The sequence below is a fragment of the Vanellus vanellus genome, assembly GCF_965231255.1.
Source record: "Vanellus vanellus genome assembly, chromosome: 2".
NCBI lineage: Eukaryota > Metazoa > Chordata > Aves > Charadriiformes > Charadriidae > Vanellus > Vanellus vanellus.
Genome location: NC_138906.1, coordinates 116528503 through 116546618, shown reverse-complemented (window position 1 = coordinate 116546618; position 18116 = coordinate 116528503). Strand labels below are relative to the sequence as shown.

The 18116-nt window shown below is 40.8% G+C and overlaps 1 protein-coding gene across 1 annotated transcript in view; it reads right to left on the bottom strand.

Moving 5' to 3' along the window:
• MYOM1 (myomesin 1) overlaps positions 1-6100 on the bottom strand; it is a 75647-nt gene extending 69547 nt beyond the window's left edge. Inside the window, exons 1-2 of the mRNA XM_082479588.1 lie at positions 5963-6100; positions 1739-2228 (exon numbers count right to left, since the gene is read on the bottom strand). Of these exons, the coding sequence (XP_082335714.1) occupies positions 1739-2166 (428 nt within the window). The 5' untranslated portion in view covers positions 2167-2228; positions 5963-6100. The remainder of the gene's footprint in view (positions 1-1738; positions 2229-5962) is intronic.
• Between the last annotated feature and the right edge of the window lie 12016 nt (positions 6101-18116).

Here is an 18116-nt window from a genome sequence, read left to right as displayed (position 1 = left end):
GGATCACAGAAAAAAAGAAGTTACAGCTGAGACATTCTTATCTCTGATTACCAGGATAGTATATCAGTCTGTTGGCAGCTCTTGTACTACAGAGTAGCTTGGAAGTATCACCAAATATACTCTTTTAAAACAAAAGCTCTTATCTCAACCAAAACCTCAGGAAACCTGGAGATGTTTTAAGTTCTCTCCCAATTAAGCAACTCCATTTCCTCTAATGTCACTTTGCTGACATTAGAGTTCTCCTTGGTGGGAATACGCAAGTTTCAGAAGAAACTCATCTGACAAACCAGAGTCACTGAAGTGTTTGCAACTGGGACTTGGAAACAGGTGTTTTTACAATAATTTTTTGCAATGTCAAGTAATGTTCCGATTTCTTATGGGAATGTTTTCTATGAGAAGAAGGAATGTTTGGGTTAGGGTTCAGCAACAGCACGTAGGCACAGTTGCATCACTGCAGAAATTGGAATATCCTCCACTACCCAACTCTCTCTGGAAACATAACCCTCAGTCCCAGCACCTCCAGTTTGCTTCTCTTCATCAGCAGATTATAAATTAGCTTCTTGCTGCTCCGCTCTGTGGTTAATTATTTGCACAAGTGAAATTGTTTCAACAGCAAAGACTGGATATTACCCAGCCCAAGACAGTCAAGTGGTCAAGTCATTCATCTGAGGGTCTAATTCCTAAACAGACCCTGGCAAACAGAGACTTGACCCAAATTTCCTGAAAGCCAAGTAAAGGTTGTAATCACAAGGCACTGTTTACTGTGGTTCAGGTAGTCTTTCCCTCAGTGGTTTTGGCAAAAATTCCATCTTTATCTACAATGCTTGGAGGATACTCAGTTTTCAAAATTTAAATTTTCTGATGGACAAGTCTTGATCAGTTCTGCTAATAATATTCTAAATTTTGTATTAATATAACAGTGAGCAGATGTTTTGGGCTATAATTTGTTGATCATTTCCCCTAATGCTAACAGCTGCTCTAATCTTACTTTAATACTCCCCTAATTTCTGTAAATCTCTGATACACATACAAATAATGTGAGGCTATGATATCTGAAATATTCTGCTAATGTAATTGCTTTAGCAATATTTATTGTCTTAATTAAACACAAAACATGGCAGATAAGCATAGCTGCTCTTCTAATGCAAGATGAATACTTCAGGGTATTCCTGCTTTAGAAATAGTATGCCTCATCTGATAAACAGCATGAAAATTTCAATGTCTTAGATCACTTAGCAAAAAAGTGAAATTATTAGGCCAAAGAAGAATTGTTTAATCATATACGGACATGTCAGCTCAAACTTGTGTGAACAGCCCTAAGTTCTTTTCCTGCTTCAACGTGGCCAGATAAGAGCCAGCCTCAAACCAAAAGCTATCTATCTCAACACTGCATATTAAATTCAGCTGTACTAACATGGCTAAACAATTTGGAAGGAGAGGTGGCTCATGCCTAACCAGTTTGGAGCACGAATATGTCATCGTTCAGCCACATCAGCATTGCCAATGCTCTTCTTATGCCAATCCAACCATCGCACATGAAGTAGTCCAACAAACTAAGCTGACCACAGTCCTTCCCATTGCCAAAGCCAAAGGAAAACACCAAACCCAGAAAACACATTAACACCAAGTTACAGACCCGACTTCTGTGGAAGAGGAGTAGAGTTTTGGCATTTATTTCAATGGGAGGTGGTCGGACATGTTTGTTTCAGAATATTGTTTCAAAGCGAGATTTGCTTACCCAAGACTGTATGCTTCAGCTCCCAGCCTGTAGGCTGCAGCCAGTTTGTTGATTGATTCAGATCCATGGCTGTAGGCAGCTGAGCTCTTGCTGAGGGATTCAGAGTCAAGACTGTAGGCAGCAGACCTTTTACTTTGTGCAGCAGAGTGATCATAGGCTGTAGATCCATAGCTGTAGGCTGCCGACTCAATGTCATAGGCTGAAGAGCCATGACTGTACGCTGCTGAAGAGTCAAGGCTGAAGTTTGCTGCAGATGCATGGCGATAGGCTGCAGAGCCCCTAGCGTAAGCTGTAGATCCTTGAGCATAGACAGCAGATTTGCTCTTTGTTTCCTTTTGGTACTGGCTTACAGTGGACTGCAGTGCTTTATGGCGGTACGCACGGTCATAGTGATCATGGTGTCTTTGGTAGAAAGGTAAAGACATCATGGGCTTCTTCTAATTTTGTTTTTTTACTGCACGTTTCTGAATGTAAATAGATGGGACAGTATCTGAAAAAGAGCAGATCAAACATAAGTGCTATTGTCAAAGAAACTTCTGTGACAGCATACAAATAATACACAACTTAATACAAACTAACACAAAACTTTAAACTTCAAAAATCAAATGCAATGAATTTAGGGTTATCTTTTTATGATATGTTTTGTACTTTAAGATAGGTTCATATTTAAGTTTCAAGACACTGACACGTGGTTCATCATGACCAGAAAACCTTGTGCTATTGTGTTTATTAATTTGTAGCTGGTGTCCCTGTTACTGCAAACTATTCATGGTTTATGTGCTCAACTTCCCCACTCATTACTGCGAACTAATGAAATTTTATATGCTCACCTTCTTCAGAGATACTGTAAATACCTTTCTTAAGTTGCAAAAGAGAGAATAAAGTAATAAATTATTTAAAAAGGCATGAGCAATTCCAACAAGGCTATAGATGAAATAAAAATATATGAATGAATCACAGAATGGTCAGGGCTGGAAGGGACCTCTGGAGATCATCTAGTCCAACCCCCCCGCCAGAGCATGGCCACCTACAGCAAGTTGCACAGGATGGTGTCCAGGCAGGTTTTGAAGGTCTCCAGAGTGGGAGACTCCACAAATCTTTGTAATATAATTTTCAGATTCAATTTCATATTCCATTTAATATTTTAACAGTGAATTAAAAACATTAAGATTGAGAAGGATGTCGCTTTTTCTGTAAACATGCATTACCCTGATTATTTTCTGTGTGATAGCAGATATCTATTTAAAATGGCTTATCATCCTTTTACAGTTTAATCAGGGATACAGTCTGTATGCACTGAGTAAAATAATATCATGCTCCTCAGTCCAAATGACCCTTTTTTTTAACCTACAATGTCATGTTCAAGATCATCAAGAAACTTCCTCCAGACAATAGCCCATCTAAGTTTTACTTTGCACAGTCATCAGTAGATTGTCTTGCAGTCGCTCGTAGTAGGAAATTTGATCAGGTGAGAGGTAGTTCCCCTCTCAAAATGGGATGAGGGCTGAGTGCAGAAGGGATTTCCCTCGGATTTTTTTAAGCTGGCAATTCAGTCTTTATTTTGTTATTGTTTTATTTTGCTGTTGTTAAAACTGCCTTTTTCTTCTTTGACATGCAAGCTTGCCTCTACCAATCCCTCTGATAACATTTCTCTCTCTTATTACTGGTGATCAGGCTTACAACATGGCTGAGGTTGTTCCTGAAAAGGTACATGATTATAAATAGAAATGAGCTACAGTGGGGAAATGTTAAGAAGAATTTAAAGAAGGTCCAAAAGCAATGGTGAGAGGTGTTTGTCATCGTTTTTTCACAACAATAGGAAACGTACTGCTTCTGGTTTTGTTCACAATCATGAACAATGATCTGATGCTTTAAAATAAAATTCACTTACAGAGGTGGAGCAAAACCATGATGTCATGAAAATCAAGATATTTTTTCCCTGGTCTTTATGCTTCCTAGATTTCAGCCCTTGGTTATTCTTTCGTAATTGGCTCTGAGAGCGAGTTAACAAATTGCAAACTATTCTATTTGGTACCTGCTCAAGTACTCGCCCTGACTCAGGCAAATTATAAAAAAAAACCCTCAATGTTTCAACTTTCTTATATTCCAGGACTCCCTCAAGGGAACTGCTCTTTGTGTGATAACAGAACAGATCATTTATTTGCAGAAAGTCAACAAGTAAGAAAGTCATTCAGGAGTCTTTAAGTATGTAAAAGAAATTGCTGATATCCTGACCACAGTGAAACTGTGACTTCAAGAAGACCAGTTTATGCATTTACTTTATTTTTATCTGAGGAAGGGGGAGGAATGGGAAAGAAGGTTAGCCCATTCTTCTCTATGGCAAAAACTGACGTTCCTTTTTAATTCCCTTATTTCTCCTGCTGGCTATTTTTCTCATCTCAGTCTAAAGAACGTAATTATTCTGTCTAGTATTCTTGTTTCTAATACCTATCAATAATTTGTGTTGTTATTTATTTCACTTTGTTAGCTTCTGGTAGCACGTAGTTCCTCTTAGTTTCCCCAGTTTCAGAAGATTCCTTCTCCATTTTTCTTCATTGCTTTCTCTCCCAGCTCCACAGAGCTAGGTTTAGGGTTTGCGAGCCATTGTGGCCTCTGCTGAGCAAAGTTAAGGCACACAGATGAGTATTGTCTTGCACACTGAAAAGGAAAGAACATGAGAACATCCTGTTTTCGTCCTGCAGAGTACTACAGTTGTCTCCCTCTGTCTTCACCAGCTTTATTTGCAGCGTTGGCTGGCTTCATCGCGGATACAACAGCAACAAAGCTATCATCTACTCAGTCCTGTTGCTCAGGGATTTCCACAGCCTCCCAGGCTTCAAGGTAAGGAAGGTGATCCAAAAGTACAAAGCGTTGCGTGTGTTGCCCACCAAGAAGAAGTTAAATCATAGAATCAGAGAATTGTCTAGGTTGGAAGAGACCCTTGGGATCATCAAGTCCAACCATCTACCCTACTCTACAAAGTTCTCCCCTACACCATATCCCCCATGAGGCATTTCATTTACGTTTTACCAGAGCAAAAGAACAAGCAGCCGCCTCAAAGTCAGCATGTTTAAAATGTATAAAAGCAACCTTTTTCTTCCAAATATAACAGGTCTGGACCTCACTGTCCTCAGGAGTAAGAGGAGGAGTCTATGACAGGAGTAAGAACTCGGGCAGTAAGGCAGGAGCTGAGCATGAAGTCAGCTCTCCCGATTCTAATCAAGGGGCAACTCTGACTCACGTCATATAAGAGGAAACTCCTTTTATAGGTATTTTATCGCACTATGAGTTATGTTTTATATTTCCTCTGAAACATCAAGCATTGCTCACAGGTCAGGATCAGTTAGTTACACTAGTCTGATCAGATATAGCAGTCTGATGCTATCGGAGATGATGAGAAACTGACCCTTGCAAGGACTTTGCTTCTACTTGGAGCATTGTCTGATTATAGGATTCACTCCCATCTCTTAAGTTTTATAAAATCTGCACCTACTTAGTTTGTGGCCCCTTTAGCATGAGGGCAACGCTCCCCCTTCAGATCTATGTAGCATTTCATAACTGTACAGCTGGGCCCAAAAATATTAGTGGCCATAGTTTGATGAATATGCAGTTTTTGGAGCTATATGTTAGCAGCTGTTGAACTGAATTTTCATAATGACTACTGAGCAGACAGACAGTTTTGTACTTGTCCGTAGGTTGTAGCTACACATTAAAGGAAGTGGTTTTATTGGCATTACCTCTCACGCTGTTCACTAGTCTGTGTAATTCTTTAAAGATCTACCTCAAAAAACAGTGAAACAGATAAAAACCAGAAACACTTATAATAAGCAGAATAAAAAAAAAAAAAACCAAACACATTTCCTTCAGCTCATTCAATGGCTTTACAAATCACAAAGAACCCTATGCAACTAGAAAATATTTAGATTATTCCTTAGCCCAAGGGAGGCTACACGACAAATTCCTCCTGTATCCCAGTAACCCACGCTTCATTTGAGAGTACTGTGACAATATGCAAGGATAGCTGAGTTGATAATAAGTGAACCCTTGCACTACTTTGCTTTGTTTCACAGCTGAATCCTCAGATGTCTTCAGTTCATGTCCACAAGTCCCTCAAATAACTGCTGAGCTGAGAAGAATAAAGGGAGCTACTATCATCTCGGCATTACAGATGCAGATTAAAAATAATTGAACACATAAAATCTTCTGTCATAAAGGAACACTTACCAGGGCCCAAATGAATGGCAGCAAATGGAATAGCTCTCAAGTGGATGAATAGCAGAAAAATACAGCAACGATGACGCCAGCACAGAAAGAGGTAGTCAGGACGAGGGGTAAGGACTGGACTTCAAGGTCCAGAACAAAAATAATGCCTGCAGTCAGTGGAATGTCAGAGCCCCAGTCCAGACCTTTTATGGCCAGGGGGGGTGATAAATATAGCATCGAAGAGGGAGAGAGACAGAGACAGATACCGATACCCTGTGCTATCTCTGTGCAAAGACACGATGACAGCAGCTTCAAACCGAGAGTCCTCCCTTTAAGTATCTTCACTAAATTCTGTATAAAATCAGCATTCCAATTCAAAATTACTTCTAGGATTTTTTTCCTTAGTTGAATCAGATTTAGGAGAGGAAAAAAAATTACTGTGTCATGAAACAGAAAGTAGGAAAGATCAGTCCCTGTATTGACCTTTGCCATGGTACAAGAATGTGAATATTTTATGGGTTCCTTTCTCTTCTTTTTAATGCTGAGCCACAGTGCGTGTAATGTTGGTGTTTCAGCTCAATGACAGACAATCTAGAGAAGTAGTTAGCAGCAAAACTCTATAAATCCATACAACGTGTCACAATTCAATAAAACCACCTTGTTCTGTGGACAAAAGTGTTACTTTTTTATCATCTTATTTAAGATAAAATACTAAATTAAGAACATGACCTCATGAGGTATTTAAGTAGGTATAAACAATGCAGCTCTAAGACCCAACTTTTTCTTTCTAAATTAAACAGTATTACCTCTAGGGCTAATTAAATGGACTTGTCTTCTTTCATTTTGGTCACAGCATTTTGGCACAGAGATTTGTGGCTGAATATTACAGATTTTGCTCCACACTGAACATTTAAGTTTCAATACAAGTGATTAGTCCACTAATGTCAGGATGGATGGGGCTTTGAGCAACCTGGTCTAGTGGGAGATGTCCCTGCCCATGGCAGGGGGGTTGGAACTAGATGATCTTCAAGGTCCCTTCCAACCTAAACCATTCAATGATTCTACGATTTTATTGACAGAGACATTAACCCACTCAGTTCCACCACACCCACCATGTGACACAACTGAGAACTTTCCACATCCTCATTCTCCTCTGCTGAAGCCTTCCTCCTTATGGGTGGAACTACCAGCAGAAGGTCTGGATGGGGCCAGTGGGTCCCAGACTTTTCTGTGCAGTGGTTTATCAGTTTCCTCATCTCCTCTGCCTTGATTTCACCTGCAATCTCTTCATTCTCCCTACTTGTTCCCTGGGGAGCTGCTACCTCCTACCTGATGCTACACCATGGAGTATAGAATCATAGAATCATAGAATCATAGAATTGTCTAGGTTGGAAGAGACCCTTGGGATCATCAAGTCTACTCTACAAAGTTCTCCCCTACACCATATCCCCCAACACCACATCTAAACGTCTCTTAAACACATCCAGGGATGGTGACTCAACCACCTCCCTGGGCAGTCTATTCCAATGCCCGACCACTCTTTCTGTGAAAAATTCTTTCCTAATGTTCAGTCTAAATCTACCCTGTTGGAGCCTGAAGCCATTCCCTCTTGTTCTGTCATTAATTACCTGTGAGAAGAGACCAGCACCAACCTCTCTACAGTGTCCTTTCAAATAGTTGTAGAGAGTGATGAGGTCTCCTCTCAGCCTCCTCCTCCTCCAACTAAACAGTCCCAGCTCCTTCAACTGCTCTTCATATGATTTGTTTGCTATGTTCACATGCCTCTTCATCTCCAACTCTGGCAGCTGTTCAGCTATGTTAACCATATGGGTTTTTGGTCTTTGCTCCTGAGCACAGAACGTACAGTGAGCAAAAAGTTGTACAGTCATAGAAACTGTATTTTGGCTGAGGAAACCATCCAAACCTGCAACAGCAGAATGAAAAATGGGAACCTTAATATATCCTTTTCTTCCCTAAAAAATTCTGTGGCAATGGCAGTGCTGCTGAGCTGTAGAATCTCTATTTAATTAGAGAAGGTAGGGGCCTCAGTGGATGGACTCCTGGATTCTATTACAGACTCCTGATCCACTCCTTCACTGTAGGTTATTTGCACTGACATCTTAAAAGATTTAACGACATGCAAATTGCTTTTTAAAAATTCAGAGAGATGCAGAGAAATGAAAACAATTAAACATCTTGTTTCTCTGCTCTCATTGCAATACAATTTGTATAGATCACAGGTGGGATATAAAAATCTAAACAACATTTTCAGTGTTTTTCCAGATATAATGGTACTACCAAGTCCAATACAGTTTTCAAACTCTGTGCTGCCTCCGTTTATTCAGTAAATAAAATTAAGATAGAGTGCGACAGCAAAATCTTTTGGGTTCTTTCATTATTTTGGCACTTAAATTTACACACTTTTATCTAGCTTTAAAATGAGGTAATATCCACAGCTAATTTTAAACTACTTAACTCCTATTTGAATATCAAAATACATGTTTCAAATCACTTGGAGCTCTGTAAGTCTCAGAATCCCTGTGGCACTATGTATCCACATGTATTTAGTCACATCGGTCCTAGGAGAGAGACTTTGGAAATGTTAGTTCTGTCTTCTGCTAATTAGAATGACATAGTGCCAGAAACCAGTTTATTTTTCTGAATGGAAAAGCTGGAAGATTAATTTAGAACCTGACACAGTAGAAAAAATAGCTTTCTAGACTGTTTGTCCATTGAATTTTTGAAAGCTACAGTATCCTGTAGTTGTGGGTATTAGTCAAATTCCACAGCATCCAAGTCCATCTCTTTCACTAGAGTAGAGCCCTAAATAAAACTAGCAAAACATTTTTGTAGGACAGAGTTTTTGAGTATGTGGGTTGTTTTCTGGAATTTATTTTCAAACTTGGGTCCAATTTTCTGAATGGATTCCCAAAGAAGACATTTATCTTCAGAAAAAAAAATAACTTTGGTAAGATGTGCTATTCTCCATTATACCCTAACTAGATGTCTTAAGAACTCACTGAAGACAAGGGAGATCTGTGTTCCCTTACCTTCATCCATGAGAAGGTCTTAATCTCCAGGTAAAGTCAATCTCTGTTTCTGTTTATTCTCAGCATCCCTCTTGGTGGATGTATTTCACATAGAGTCAGACTGGTAACAGAAGGGACCAGGAGCAGCCTACTGCAGCTTGAGAGTCTGGCCTCACACCCGGAAGATCAAGTGCAAGACCACTTTCTCCTTGATATGGATAGAAATTACGTTCAAAGTTTCCTGTAGTTCTGATCAGGGACTTTCTCCTCACCGACGTGGAGGCTGGGTTGGATAAAGAGGAGGAGGTTGCCATTTCCTCCAATGCCAGTCCATAATTCTAACCCTCCTGTTGTTGCTCCACATGAAAACAAGGGTTAAATAAGAAATGTATTTCTCGGTTTTTATTTTACCATGCAAAAGTATGGGGAAATAAATTAGGTATGAAATGAACCAATGCTGGTGCAAGTTTTTCACTAGGAGTGCTGAAGGTTACTACTTGTTTTGCATCTGGAGGTGCCGGTCCTTTTTTATCCCAGTAAGAAAGGCACACAGACTCTGTGAGTCTGTAGTCAAAACGTAATGTATTAGTGCTAACACTATAAGAAGAAAATAGTACAGAGAATCTTACATCCCCTTATATTCTGGGAACCCCAAGCAGCGTAGCATCAAACAGGACTCCAACCCATATGCAGCACAACATGCAGACCCCGTCAGAAGAGTATCCCCTGTTTCAGTCAGTTGAGTTATTATAGGATTTTCTTACAAGAAAATAACTCCATTTATCATTTCTACTGTCAAACAGAAAGGATGTTGACAAGAGAACTTCCCGCTGCATAGCTGGATTACGGGCAAAGCCACGCAGGTGGTGTAATTGCTGGTAGCGAGCGGGAGCTGCCCGCGGGCTCCTCTGTGCAATTAGTTGGCAAAGTCAAACTTGCAGCCAAGGGCTGTGAGCAGCACAACACAGCCTGAAGGCCACACCGCACCTGCAGCACAGCCTGGCACGGCACAGCACAGGCCTGGGCCTGCTCAGCTTAACTGCTGTGTGGATCACTGACTCCTCCATGTACGGAGGTCTCCAGTTAGGATGGCTGCTCGGCTCCATCTCTGGTCCCAGTTTCCTCACCTGTGAGGCATGGACAGGAGAGACCAGTCTGTGCTCCTTTCTTCTGCCTGCTGACAGGCAATGATGGAAAATAATTTTTTTTCATCAGTTTAGCAAAGCCCACCTGTACCTGGTCCTGCTTGAAGTTTTCTGCACCATGGGTGGCCTGAACTATATGGAGTACTCCAGAGGAAGCTTCGTTAGAAACCATTATCTTCATACTGTGACACGTTTCTGTCTCTGCTGGAAAAAATACTCAACTGATAAACTTCAGAATTGCATTGGCCTTTTCCACACATACGTTACATTGGCAACTTACAGTCATCCTGGCTAATGAATGTCTTCAGATCACTTTAGTCCTCTGTCACTTCCAGATGAGGCAATCTAGTGACATCTTACATCTTATCTCCTTACACTTTGTACTACTGAATTTCGTCTCTATTACTCTAAGCCTTGCTCCTATATATTATTCTAATCTTTTGCAGGGCAGATGCCCCTCAATGTTATATAGTCAGCAAACTACATTATCACCTTCCTATTTTTTGATAATATGAACACCAGCAAAAACATTAAATATTGCTCCCAAGACTGTTCCTTTGCTACTAAAAATCTCTCCTCCACTTTTTCCCTTCTCAACAAAACCTGGTGTTGCCTCTCTAGCCATTGGGCTAGCGTAGGGCTCGGCTGCCCTACACCTCTTGTGTAAATTCTCCATTTTAACTAACAGCTTTCCAGGAGGTAGGATATAAAATCCAGATGGACTCAATCAATTGCATTTCTATTGTTTGGAAAATGATTTATCGTGTTATTAAAAAAATAGGTTACTTGATATGTTCTTCCTGATTTTGTTCTTGCTCTAGACGGGTTACATGATTTATTTTTAGTGAGCACATTCCATCCAGATTTCCATTTCCCTCCAAATCTTTGATAACTTTTTCTTCAAAACTTGTTTCAAAGCAAAATTTTTCCAAAACCCTTTCAAGCTATTGACTGTTGGTACCTAGATCGATTTTTCATTATACAGAAATATTTGCCTTACCATTGTTAGTAACATTTGTCCCGCGGTGTCTCTCTGGAACTCGAAGTGTCCCATAACAAGTCAGTTGCTGGCAGCATTTATTTTCACTCGTAACATTTTAAAGGTTTATTTTTATATTAAAACCTCACCCCGGGAGCCTGTAGCAGATTCCTAGAGCAGAAAATTCTTGTAATTTCGTTAAGTGCCTTTGGCACTTACATGCTTTTTCAATCCACAGTATCTCCTGTCATTTTAAATTACATATTGAAACAGATGGTTGTTAAATGTTGTCCCGTACGGTCAATCTTTCCTAAACACCACAGATCCTTCAATAACTTTATTCCAATAACGTTGAATAGTTTCTGTTACCCTCACTCTATTTAGTTTTGTGTCTTGGAAAGACGGTCCAAAGCACCTTGACACACGAAGGTGTGTCAAGAACCTGAAGGACCAGAGAGCCGCTCCGACCACAGATAACCCAAAGCCAGACAACTTGGCTGCTGTGTAATATTTGAGCTCTTGCCATTTAGTTACACAGCTTTTAGAAGCAGATAACCTACTTCAAAATATGAATTAAGTAGTTTGGCCAGGATATTGGCCAAACAGAAGTGCCTGTTGCCCAGGGCTGGGGCTGCCCTGGTGCTCCTCGGCTGCTCTGCTCCTGGCTGGGGTGGTGGGACGAGTCTTGGCTGCCAGGACCTGCCCTGATGGACTCCATGCGCAGCCTCCATAGCCCCCAGGGAGCCCAGAGACTTAAACAGTGACTTCGTACTGATTGCATTCCTCCATCCCGTTATCGAAAGTCTGTTTAACTGCACTATTTCATTACAAAGAAAACAAACTGTAGATATCATCTCACGCAGATTTAAGCCACTACTGCAATAATATGAAGTAATTGCCTCAGGTATCACAAAAATTATTACCACAATCATTCAGGCATAGCTAACACAAATTTACTACCCAGTACGCAATAATAACTTTCATTTTCCTTGTCCTCACATCGATTGATGAAATACTTTTGAACCAATCAAATGCTTCCATTAAAGGAAAGGACAGTGACAATGTCTTAATAGAAAAAAAATGTTTTTAGCTGCCACACTTGGAAACTATTTCCAAGGTAATAATTCAGCTGAACAAAGTTTCAAGGCAAATTTTCATCAGAAATTTACAAATTTACTGTTTTGTTCAATACTCCCTGCAGGACAGAGCTATCGAATTTAAAACATCAAAATCAACTATGAATGCAAAACTCTTTCATAAGTTGAGGACATAATGCAAAAAAAACTGGTGAAGAGAAAGAGGGGGAAGTAGACTGGAGTTTAGTACTTGAAGAAGAGAGGGACATACACTCAAGAAAAGAAGTAACTGCAATGAGGAGGTTCTGACAGGCGAAGGCAAAAGTCAGAGATAATTTGGATGATTATTTGCCGTGTATGATTTAGCTTTAAATGAAGTAGGTCAAACATCAACAGCATAAGTTGCAGCACCAAATGATTTTGAGACTGCTAAACTGCTAAACCCACTTGGACTTCTAACAAATATTTAGACAGTGTCCTGGTTTGAGGTAAAACAGAACCAATTTTGTTCAGTAACTTCGCTTCTTAGCTGGGCCTCTTCTAACTACTGAAAATAACTGCATATTGTGCAGACAGTGTTCACTCTCTCAGAGTGATAAGACCGATGTTTATAGCTGATGCCCAGGCATGGTGTGCAGAGAGGCTCCTGCTTATACCTATTGCTGTAACAGCCAAGGGCAACCAACTTTGTTATTTGCCCCGTTGGAGGGTCGGAAGCAGAAAAGCATAGTGGGGTCCCACCTGCAGGGAGGAGCGGACAGGACAGGTGACCCAAAACTGACCAATGGGGTATTCCATCCCATCTGCCTCATGCTCAGTATAAAAGCTGAGGGATCAAAGGGTCACGGGCTCTTCCTTCAATGGCCGACATCTGAGGAGGACTCTGTTTGTCTGCCTGTGATCCCGATCCTGAATCCAGATCTGGAATCCAGTTCCCGTCCGTCACTGAGTCCAGCCTGGGACTGCCCCACTGCCAGCCGGTGACGTGATTGTCATTGATACGGTTTTGTATATATTTTTCATTATTTCTTTTTATTTTATTATGAATATTTCATTAAAGTAGTTTAGTTCCTTCTAAACTCATAAGTCTCTTTTTCCTCCTCTCCTTCTCTCTTTGAAGAGGGGTATAGGGGAGCATCTGTCGGTCCCATCTGGGGTCCCTCAGGTCCCCAGTAATGGATTTTGGCCTAAACCACGACAGACAGTTAATCAAATTATTTGAATATTTTTTTCCAGTCACTTAAAACATCTCCTATAGCTGGTGGCTTCAGGCTGCAGTGCAGTGATATTCCATGAGGGCAGCAGTGTATTTAACTTTGAAATGGAGCAATTCTGATTTTTATGTGGTAAGCTGGTGTTCTCATGTCTTGATCCATGTTGTAGGACAATGTTGTAGGACAAGGACATTTTTGAGCAAGTTCAAGTTTGAAGCCTCAACAAAAGGGACTGGAATCAGCTAAAATAAGATGCTTCAAAGACTGGAGAATGCATGAATTTGCAGGGCAAGATCAGTCCAGTTTCCTGACTGATGGTGGTCTGTACCGGGTGGTTCAGGAAAAGATGCAAGAAATCACAGTGTGGACAGGTTTGCAATATCCTTTCCAAGAGTATGTTTCACTTTAACATTTGTTGTTTATCAGTTGTTTTATGATCTTATAACTTGTAGGAGAAATTGTGGTGCCTTGACAAAGTCCCTTACTTAAAAAAAAAATTAAATTGTAATAGCTGTTTAAAGTAAAACTTCAGAATTCAGTATAACATTAGTCCTACAGATGAGAGCTCAATCTTTACAGACTCTCTGAAAATCAGTTTGGATTTGGTTGCTTTATAAGCTGTCAAAAGTTACTAGCTCCCATCTGTCTTTTTCTCGCTGTAGCTTGTTCCTGGCTTTCTACCAGAAGCTGTCAATGTCCTGTTAGCACGTCCGTGCCTCTTCCTCTGAAATCTCTGTCAGCAGGACACACCAGCAAGGTGGCAGCAGTTTCTCCCACAGCGACTGGCAAGGAGCAGAGGACCACTGCCTCGTTTCTAATGACCAGGAATCACAACCAGCATCTTTCTCGCTGAAGCAAGCCTTGTGACTCGCTATAAGGTTAAACAACAGCAGTGGCAAAATGTGCATCCCAATCTAGCAAACCCATCTCCTCCAAGTCATTTAGCCACACTAAATTTCAGAAGTGCTCCTCCAAAATACTGTGTATGCCAGCAGTGAAAAGTAATGACTTCTGGATGTGTCATTTACACGTCTTTTCGGCATTTCCACCATGCAAGCTGCAGCGAGGTTGAGTGGGAGATGTACACCATATGGGGAACAGATGTGCCCAAACCCCACTGGCTGCTGTGTCTGCCAAGGAAAAGAGGCCGTAGGTTCACTGCCACAGAAAGGAATCTCTGTGACTGCAGGTGGGGGGAAAAAGCACCTTACAGGGCTGGGAGGGCCAAGAAGGGGGTGAGTTTCAGCTATTAAAAATACTCTCCTCTGCCCACACAAGTAACCGGCTTAAAAAGCAGAACATCTTTTTTTCCTGATAACAGCTATCACAGAGTTTATAGATGTAAAATGTAGGTTTATCCATGCTGGATCTAACTAGCTGAATCCCTCATCGGTGACGGTGTAGCTCTGGCAACACAAAACTCATCATAGGACCTTTCCACCTGCTATTTACTGAGCTAAGCAGTTTAAGGTGATTTTTTCAGTCAGCCCTGATCTTGACAGAGCTGCAGGCGTCCAGCTAGCTCAAATGAACTAGCTAGTTTAAAGTTCTCTCAGATAGATCTCTAGATGGTAGCTGTGTGAACATATCACTAATTATCTTTTCAGCGCAAAAGCCTGAGGTCATCAAGGCTCTGTTAAAACCCAGATGACGTCATACAATGAGGCATATCACAACTGCACATAATGAAAAAGCCCTGCCTCCTGCTGAAAGCAACAAAAAATTACTTGCCTAGCATGTAGATTGCTATTAAGTCAAGGCTGTGCTTATGCAGCCTTAATGCTGTCCCCCTGTCTGATTATATGTTTGCGCTTTCTGCCTCTTCTCCCAGTACACAGCACGTGTCCACATTATTTAGATGTGGACACCCGTTGATCATCTGCTCCCTTGCTCCTCTTCTTGTGCCATTCTTAAAACCCCTACTCTTGTTTACTTTTCATCTACCGATTTTCACTTCGAAACACCATTCTGCATGCTGATGTTGCTCATTAGGATTTGAGACAAAATGTTAAACCATGATATCTGACATGCCTTATTTGGTCTGAGAAATATACATATATAAAGTTACCACTCCGCATGCTGTCAAACAGGTAAATGGTATCCCAGGAGCTCAATTTCTGAGACCTTAAATAAGGTCTTAAAAGGCTGAGTTATGATGTCATATGGCAGAAACAAATGACATATGGACCGTTTTTGTTGTGCAAAGCATGGGCTATAACACTGTTGAGTGTACAGCCTGTCCTGTCCTGTGTACTCAGCTTCTCACCTACAGTACTTCTCATTTAGTGCTTCAGTCATTTTAAATGGATCATTTAAATCATTGTCCAATTAGGCTAAGAATCTTTCTATTAAAAATCTTTGCACTGTTTCACACCGGCTACTTTGAATCTCTTCCACACTTTGTCACTGTTCAATTTCTGTGTGGAAACTGTACGAAGATTTTATATGTGCTTGTAAATTTGACAGGCATATGTAGTACAAATTTATTCAGAATATGCAAATTGATAGGGGGGAAACATCCTCTAGCTCTCTTTTTTTTCTGACTCTGATGATGATTACTGTTGCTTTGCATAAATCACAGCAGAGCTGTGGAAGCCGGAGAGATACAAGATTCAAGCTTCCGGTGTGAAGTCATTTGTGAAAAATCTTCCACATGATGATGTGCTTTCAAAAGAACCATCATTTTAGATTCAAGATATTGTATCTCACATTTCCCAGTTGTTTTACATTTTAAATATTGCTTCATTTAACTTTTATTTTTGAGCCTGGATTTTTCATCAGTTCTTATTTTTCTTATGTCAAAACTTTTCTATGTAGTACCTGTCAAGGCCATCTCAGCTAAACTGGGATTCCCTACATGTTTTACGTCGGACCTCTTTCCTTTTCAAAGAACAGCTGGGGTTGTTTTTTTACCAGTTTTATCAATTTTTAAATGAAGAATTTCTGAATGTTGGCACATAAAGTATTATATCCTTGCCACATTTGAAAACAGGCAGGAAGACTGCAAATATAAATGAAATTTATCTTAAATCATTTTTATTTTAAAAAGTCATTTATTCAAAACCATCAAAGATCAGTCTAGCAGACAAAGAAAATAATTTCATGTGGAATCTATAAGAAAACCCAGCTGCAATATAATGATTTGCAAAAGGAAAAACTGATTTTCTCCATGCCTGTGGGTCCTGTTGTTGCAGCCACTGGCTTTTCTAAAGCACTAAGTAAACATGAGCTGGAGAAACCCTCTCACGGATGAGTAACTGTCAAGCATTGCTAGTAGGCTGAGAAAAACATTCTCAGCACCAGATTAAAAAAAATGAACCTTGAGAATGTGATTAACTTCCCATTCTTTTCTGAACTCCAAGAAAACAAACTCACTCAATGACTGTGGCAAAACACATCCATTTTGCTGCCCAACTTGGTAATTTGGTAGTGCTCCCTTTATCAAACCATAGGAATCTGGGAAATTTTCCCAGCCTGTAACCATCATCAATGAATGTTACCCACGGCATAACAATCAGAAGACTTTGGTTGGTATTTCTTCTCTTTTAGAGAACTTTTTTTCTTATTATTCTGTGGTCTTCCTTTATTTTCTTCGCTTTTTCCTCTCTTTCCCCTGAGTATTTTGCTCTTCACAGGATCTTAGCATCACTTGACTGCACAAAACACTGATTTCTAAATTTTCCTTACACCAGAGGGAATTACCATTTAAAACAATGCACCACTAGCAGAATTTCTAAATTTAGCTCTATTTCAGTTGGGGTTTACAATTACACTTCTCTCTAATGAGTCTCAATTGTGTGCAGCAGTATAAGACTGGCCTTTTAAGCTACTGTGATTGCTTTGCATGTCTGAAGTAAAATAGAAGAGTGGTTATTAGTTTTATTGGACTGCATGTATGCACTTGGAACAATATTCTATTGCCAAAAATATAATTCCTGATTTTAAGCAGAGAAAAATCTCTCTTGGAAAGAATCTTGGAAAGAACTGCCAACCTCATGCAGTTTAAAAGGCCAAGTGCAAGGTCTTACATCTGGGTCGGGGCAATCCCAAGCACAAATACAGGTTTAGTGGGGAATGGCTGGAGAGCAGCCCTGAGGAGAAGGACCTGGGGGTGCTTATTGACGAGAAGCTCAACATGAGCCAGCAGTGGGAGATCGCAGACCAGAAGGCCAACCGTATCCTGGGCTGCATCAGAAAAAGTGTGGCCAGCAGGTCGAGGGAGGTGATTCTGCCCCTCTACTCCACTCTTGTGAGACTCCACCTGGAATACTGCATCCAGCTCTGGAGTCCCCAACATAAGAAGGACATGGACCTGCTGGAGCGTGCCCAGGGAGCCATGAGGGTGATCCGAGGGCTGGAGCACCTCTCCTATGAGGAGAGGCTGAAAGAGTTGGGGCTGTTCAGCCTGGAGAAGAGAAGGCTCCGGGGAGATCTTATTGCAGCCTTCCAATACCTAAAGGGGGCCTACAGGAGAGCTGGGGAAGGACTTTTTACTAGGGCATGTAGCAATAGGATGAGGGGGAATGGCTTTAAAGTGGAAGAGGGCAGCTTCAGACTGAACATTAGGAAGAAATTTTCCACTTTGAGGGTGGTGAGGCACTGGCACAGGTTGCCCAGAGAGGTTGTTGAGGCCCCATCTCTGGAGGTGTTCAAGGCCTGGCTGGACGTGGCCTTGGGCAACCTGGTCTAGTGAGAGGTGTCCCTGCCTATGGCAGGGGGGTTGGAACTTGAT